Source organism: Mus pahari, chromosome 5 (genome assembly GCF_900095145.1).
Source record: "Mus pahari chromosome 5, PAHARI_EIJ_v1.1, whole genome shotgun sequence".
Taxonomy (NCBI): domain Eukaryota; kingdom Metazoa; phylum Chordata; class Mammalia; order Rodentia; family Muridae; genus Mus; species Mus pahari.
This window is the reverse complement of record NC_034594.1, coordinates 58,483,821-58,491,431: the sequence shown is the minus strand read 5'-3', so window position 1 is coordinate 58,491,431 and position 7,611 is coordinate 58,483,821. Positions and strand designations below refer to the sequence as shown.

The following is a 7,611-nucleotide window of genomic DNA, read 5'->3' as shown; positions in this document are numbered from 1 at the left end:
TGAATCCAAGGTGACTTCGTTTTTTAATGTCTTTTAAGCACATCTAGACTCTAAATTCAACCAGGCACTTTTTCAGTGAGGCCAACACAATGTAGACAAAATATCTCTTCTTTGTGACTTAGTATAAAATGATCAGAAACAAGTCGCTGGCATGCAGATAAGACTGGGGAGTTGTTTTAAAGACCACATTCTATTCAGGTGGCCTGGGAGGCCACTGTAAACATCAGGATATTTAAGTAGGAAGTCAGAGCCCATTGTGGTCCACCAAATGGATGTCTCTTCAGTGTAACAGAGCTACAGATTGCTATCAGCACAACAGAGCCGCCTCCTGTTCCTTTCGGCCTGGTCATTTCCTCTATTGAGTTGAATGTAAGAACCACCCACTGGGCGTGGGTCTCAGCATTATAGGTTTTTAGGTCAAACAGAAACCCTGGGGAATGCCTAAGAAAGCCAAGCAAATAGTTACATCTGCCCAGACCGGATGACACAGAGCGACTCTGTTGTGTGTAGCAGACTCCACACTTGAGTGACATTCCCTGCTGGAGCACTGGAGGAAGCCAGGAGCATGTGTGATCCCGTGAAGAACTTGGTTCAGAAGTTGCTGAAGATTTTATAGTGTCTGAGGGCTCTGCGTGAGGCCTTAGTTCTTCCTAAAAGGCTGAGCTGTGGGCCCGCCATGGATGAGATACAGGAACCTCTAGCCTTGACTGTGCATCTTCTTGCCGACACTGGGAATGGTTTGCTTCTGCAGCAGGCTCTGGACCAACTCCTGGATTGTATCTGCCCAGAGGTGCGTCTCTTCCTGGTGTCAGAAAGGGCCAGGCCAGTGAATTACCATGAAAAGTACCACCCGCGGAAGGCCCGCTTCCCGGGAATGTCTGTTTTGCTCTTCCTTCAGGAAAGCCTGGGACAGGAACGCTTGTTTCGAGTCATGGACTTCCTACAACGTTCACCCTGGCAGGGTTTCCCTACCCAGCATGCCCAGGGAAGGTCTTGTTCTTATCTCCCTGCCAATCAGGAATTCTACAGTCTGCACAACCAGATGCCAGTGTGGGGCATGAGGCCGGTGAATTGTGGCACTGACATCCTCAGGGTGACTCTGTATTGCAGTTTTGATAACTACGAAGATGCCATCAGACTCTATGAGATGCTCCTACAGAGAGACGCCACTGTGCAAAAGAGCGACTTCTGTTACTTTGTCCTCTATACCACGGAGGGCTTCAGCCTCCAGCTCTCTCTGAAGCAGCTGCCCCTGGGCATGTCAGTAGATCCCAAGGAGTCTACTGTGCTGCAGTTCAGGGTTCAAGAGATCGGCCAGCTGGTGCCTCTTCTACCCAATCCGTGTGTTCCCATCAGCAGCGCGAGGTGGCAGACTCAGGACTATGATGGCAACAAGATTCTGCTGCAGGTATTTCATTTTGTTCATTTGTGGGGTGTTCCGGGTTTGGTAGGGTCAGATCCAGGACCCAGGGAGCTCAAACAAGCTAGACTTGGCCATTCATCCATTGCAGGCCAATTAAAATGAGGAATAGTAGAGGAAGATAGAGAAAGAAGATTTATTCAAAGTGGCTACATTGAACAAGTGAAGCGGTCCAATCCCCTCCTGTCCTCCCCCGCCCCCCATGAAGTTTAAGTTTAAATAGAGGGCAAGAAGTATGCCTAAGCAGTCTCGGTCGGGGTGTGGTCCCAACCATAATCCATCCATTGTCTCAGCCTCAGCCTCTCCTGCAGGACAGCCAGGCAAGTTTGTCAAGACTATGTCAAATCTCTGGGAGTCACCCCCCACCCCCATCCCGGCTGCCCTCAGGGCCCCAGCTTTACCATCTGGTCAACATGAGATTCTTGAGGAAATTCAAATTTCTTGGAATCCACTTCCCCATTAGTCTGAAAGCTAAAGGAAGGGGCACAAGTATTTCTTTAAAATAACCTCATTCCTGTCAGGACATGGCAAAGTGTGGTGTTATTATCTGGATGGACCTTGGAGCTGATTCAGTCAGAGGTTTTCCAACCTGATTGCATACTAAGAAACTAGGGAGATTTTAAACTTGCCCATCCCAGGCCTTTTACGCCAGCAAGTCTGGGAAGACCCAAAGCCTTTCTTAAAACAAAAAAGAGCTCATTGTGAGAAGCGAATCAAATACTGCAGTTGACTGTCACAGACTTTAAACTATACAGGCACTACCTGCGACAGATGAGAAATATCTGATTTGTGTGATCTTATAGCTAAAAAACCCAAGACTCTGATGGTACTTCTTCCCCTGAATGCCCTTACCATACCTGTCACCCACCCATCCATATACACTGCCCACTCAGAGTCAGTAAAATTTTGGAGCATTTTGCCAGAGTTGTAACATGTCTCTGGGGCAGTGGAGTTGTTGGTTCTTAATCTTGATAATAAAAGAATTAAAGACTCAAATGGAGACTCAAAGACAAATTTCTTGGAGAGAAGGAGGAAGAGGTGGGGAAGGAAGAAGAGGAAGAGGAAGAAGAGGAAGGGAAGGAGGAGGAGGAAGAGGAGAAGGAGGAGGAGGAGGAGAAGAAGGAGGAGGAGGAGGAAGAAGGAAGAAGAAGAAGAAGAAGAAGAAAAAGAAGAAGAAGAAGAAGAAGAAGAAGAAGAAGAAGAAGAAGAAGAAGAAGAAGANAGAAGAAGAAGAAGAAGAAGAAGAAGAAGAAGAAGAAGAAGAAGAAGAAGAAGAAGAAGAAGAAGAAGAAGAAGAAGAAGAAGAAGAAGAAGAAGAAAAGTGGCAACAGAAGAAGCAACAGCAGCTTAGGGCAGGCAAGCTATAAATCTCAGCAACTGCCCAGAGGAGGGAGACAGAGAAGAAGCAGAGAAAAATCATACCAAAAATCTGCATGGAGAACAACCATGTGACAGGGAGGGAGCTTTATTAAAGGAGTAAAGCCAGAGTGTGGCAAGCACACTGAGAAAAGAATAGAAAGAATAGGGAATGCTCCACTTAAGAAGAAAGGGCTGGTCTGTGAGGTACCATGGGTCCTCCCAGGGGGCTGATGGATGCTCTGGCAACAGTGTCAGGAGCTCTTTCCACAGACCCAAGGAAGGGAAAGGCGTAATGGTGTTTGGGAAAGTTAGGTTTGTGATACTATTAGCTTCATTTGGCAGCATTTTCTGCTACTGTCCAATTTAAGCACAAATCAAGTTCAGCACCCAGAATGGCTTCTAAAGAAAGTCCGAAAACCACCCTTTACAGCCACCCTACCAATGCTGAACGCAGCCAAGTGTTTACCTAATTATGATGGTTGCTGTGTACTGTCCCTTATAGCATATGATGTGGCAGCTAAGCTTTGATGCTTAGTAGCTGTTGTGACCTTAGCTCAATGAAGGTGATACTGGCATCTTCCTGTACTAAGGTTGTTGATTGGCACGAAATGACATAACACTTACAATTGCACATCATTATATTTTAGCTACTGTTGTGCATCTTATGCACTGAACTATGATTTTCAAATCATTAATTTTATTTAATCATTATAATAACCTCTGGAGTCACTATCATTCTTGTCAACAGATGAGAAGACTGGGGCACAGCTGGTTGTCCAAGATACAGCTAGGGTTTCTCTATTAGCTCTTAATGTCTCTTTTGACTGATGGTGGCATCACAAGGGTGGGCAATAGAGGATGGGCAGTGTGGTGGCAGTCTGTGGGCTTGTAAATGCAGAGGAGGTAAATAACCGTCAAAGCAATATCTCATGGTGTCTGTCCTTGGGAAATGATGAGAACCCACTCCCCTTAAGGCCTAGTGTACTCAATAACACTAACCAACACAATTGTTGCTTTAGTTAATAAAACATGAATTATATGTATTCTAACATAATTCCTAAATTCTTTTTTTCTTTTGAGTAAAATGCAGGGCATATTTATTCAACAAAAGTGAAAGCTCCAAAAAGCTGGGAAGGGACCCCCAGACCTGTTGTCAGAAAGCTGGGAAGGGACCCCCAGATCTGTTGTCAGATGTATTACTGGGGAATCCGGGCTTCTTTTGTGGGTTCTTTGTCTTACAGAGAAAAGAATTTAGAAACTGACCCAGTGTGAGAGATGCTCTGCTGGTAAAGGTGGTTGTGCCAAGCCCAAGGACCTAAGTTCAAACTCTAGGACTCATGTGGTGGAAGGTGAGAAGCATTTCTCACAGAATTGTCCTCTGACCTCCACACATACACTTTGGTCACCAAGCAACTGCCTCGTTTATTACTTCATGCTTAGGAAAGATGGAGAGACGTTCTTTCTTTCAGATGCTTCATGCACAACTCCCCAGTTTCCAGGCCATCTGAACTTTCACATTTAGTTCTGGTTAATTTCCAGAACTTAAAATAAGCATCCCTGGCAGACAGCAGGGAACATGTCCTCATTTGCTCCTACTGTGAAGGCTAAGTGATGTTTAACTGGGAGACTCCACTATACAATTAGTTACTTTGGGAAGTTGAATCAAATTTGGGGAGACTAGTGAAGTTTTTGGGGGAAAGGAGATCCAGGCAGGAATATGAAAATAACCCTGTTGTCTCAGGGTGATTCAAGAGTCTCAACACCAATTAAGTAGGGACTCGGCATGTGTCCTTCATTCTTGTGGCCTCCCTTGGATTCTGATTTGTGCACATGGTCACTACCCCAAAACCCTGGGTTTTGGTCACTTCTTGATTGTTTTGTATCTATGATTCTACACTTTTCTAGAAAATCCTACTGCTATTTCTTGTCCTAAAAATGTTTGAATAAAGCGTTCAAAACACTAGACTATGCTATGCTGTAGAAGTTGGCACACTATAGCTATAGTACACCCATTGTTTCTCTTAGAATGAAGTGAGATTTTTTAGAATGCAAAACCCAGTGTAAACTTTCTTGGGATCAATGTTAGGACAATAGGAATGGATGATGAATGCCCTGGCTTTTGTAACTAAGTGGTCTGGGCCTTAAATAGCACACTTAGGACCAAGCTCTCTGCTTTCCTACCTTGCTCTTGGCTCTATAATCAGTTCATAATGACCCAATAAAGTTTCTGGACTAGACTCTAATTGGACCAATGTAGAATAGATTCTCTCTTCTGAAATGATGGTTGTACTCAAAGAGTGGAGTTTTATGAATGGACTTAGTCCTAAGCAAAGATCTGACCTTTGCCTTAGATGCTGTGTGACATCATGCTGATGTATGGAACTATCCCAAGACCATAAAGGTCTTTAATGACTATCCGTGTGGAGGAGGCAAGTGCTGAGTGCTTAAGATAAGAAAATAATGTCTATCACTGGGAGAATCATAATTACAAATTAACTACTCCATAGATAACTCCTCCATAGGGCAAAGGGGCCTGAGTGTCTCCACTGCTAAATCCAGGAGGCCATGGAGAAATGTTGTTAAGAAGCGCTGAGGAGTCATGCATGAGTTAGATGATGCAGAAGGGAGCTGGATACTGCACAGAGAAAATATTTTTTCAGTGGAAGAGACAGTGCATAGTACAATACTTCCTTAGCAAGGCACATATAGCACATTGCCTGAGGCAGCATGTAGCTGCAGTAAAGGGAAAGATACCGTGGCATGTGGATGAACAGACAGCCAAAGGCCAGGTCATCAGAAATATAATCCATGATGGGGTATGAGCATCAAGAAGGAATTCATTGGGCTGGAGAGAAGGTCCTGAGTTCAAATCCTAGCAACCACATGTGTCTGAAGACAGCTACAGTGTGCTTAGATATAATAATAAATAAATCTTTTTTTTTTTTTTAAAGAAGGAAGTCATCTTTTCTAGTTCACTTCTATGAGGGTATTATCCAAAATACTGCTTAGTATATGGGGTGCACGTGCCTTCTTTTATGAGTGAATACTTGAGGAATAGTTTCTATTCTAACTTTAGTTCCTAGGTTGATGGAGCCTGTGAACAACACCGACATGTATGATTTGTATTATGAGAGTCAAACGTAAGAACAAACATGCAAGTGCTTTGTAATGTAGAAACGTCCGGAAGCCATGAGAAAGTAGAGCAGTTGCTGCCTGTGTGTGTCAGAAGGCCGTTAGCTCTCTTGCTAAGTAATATCATCCCTAAAGCCCAACTCAAGACTCTGTCCTCACTAAGCTGAATTCATTATTCCTTTTCGCTACCAGTGCTGGGCAAACTGCACTCTGTTCTGTCTTCCTGAATTCACCCCTTTAAGGCATTTCATATAAGAGGAATTATGCAATATTATTTCTCTAGAAATAAGCAACTCATTTTCAGACTTCCTTTCTTCATATCTGCATCTCTAACCCATACTCACACAGACTTTATTACCCTCTCTTCTTTGTTTTCTTGTGTTTCCATTCACCATCCCTATACCTGACTCACCTCAGTGATACACTTTTCCTTATGTCTGCTCTCAGGGATACACTTTCCCTCATATCTGCACTCAGTGATACACTTTCCCTCATATCTGCACTAAGTAATACACTTTCCCTCATATCTGCACTCAGTGATACACTTTCCCTCATATCTGCACTCAGTGATACACTTTCCCTCATATCTGCACTCAGTGATACACTTTCCCTCATATCTGCACTAAGTAATACAGTTTCCCTCATATCTGCACTCAGTAATACACTTTCCCTCATATCTGCACTCAGTAATACACTTTCCCTCATATCTGCACTCAGTAATACACTTTCCCTCATATCTGCACTCAGTGATACTTTCCCTCATATCTGCACTCAGTAATACACTTTCCCTCATATCTGCACTCAGTAATACACTTTCCCTCATATCTGCAGTCAGTGATACACTTTCCCTCATATCTGCACTCAGTGATACACTTTCCCTCATATCTGCACTCAGTGATACACTTTCCCTCATATCTGCACTAACTAGGTACCTGGGTTATGCTGTGCTTAGCAGGCGTGGCTCAGGGTATTGGCTGCTATAGAATAGCAGCTTAGCATTGGAGGTTTGTTAGTGGATTAAGGAGGTTTTAAAACCACAGCTAATCGGAAAAGGTTTTCTACTCTTCAGTAAGTCTGTGCTACTTGAGAGTCTCCTCTTGTCTGTTTAGTTTGATTCTACCATTCTCTCCTTTGTGGAAAGCCACCCATCAGTGAGACATGGCGCTGTTTACCTTCACAGGTACCAGCCTGCTCCTCAATAGTTGAATCTTCTCTGATGCATTTTCTCATGTTTTTCAAGTTGAAACTTGCAAATGCGGGCTGGGCGTTCTCCCTGTTCATCATAGCTGCTGATGTCTTCTGAACTTGGGAAAACCTTACTCTCAGTCTGTGCTCAATTTCTTAGAAAGATAAGCTCCCAGTGATCATGTTTCCAATAAATGCATTTCCATTTGTCTTTTTAGCAAGAGAAGACTTATTTCCCCTCCAGGGATTTGTCCCAGTCACTCAGTATCATGTTTCCTTTGGAAACTTCTAGTTTCAACCAGCCACATTACATTTCTGGATTGACAAGGGTTTTCTTCTCTCTTTTGTTCCCCCCTCTAGCTTAGGAAGATTACAGAAACATCAATCTGTATGGAAAAAAGAAAAAGATATTCCCTTCACTTTCCCTTTTCTTTCTTTCTTTCTTTCTTTCTTTCTTTCTTTCTTTCTTTCTTTCTTTCTTTCTTTCTTTCTTTCTTTCTTTCTTTCTTTCTTTC

The 7,611-nt window shown here is 43.4% G+C and overlaps 1 protein-coding gene across 1 annotated transcript in view; it reads left to right on the top strand.

Moving 5' to 3' along the window:
• The first annotated feature begins 464 nt into the window (after nt 1-464).
• The window catches only part of Fam124b (family with sequence similarity 124 member B), a 15,525-nt gene continuing 8,378 nt past the window's right edge, over nt 465-7,611 (top strand). The window contains exon 1 of the mRNA XM_021197241.2: nt 465-1,408. Within this exon, the coding sequence (XP_021052900.1) occupies nt 677-1,408 (732 nt within the window). The 5' untranslated portion in view covers nt 465-676. The remainder of the gene's footprint in view (nt 1,409-7,611) is intronic.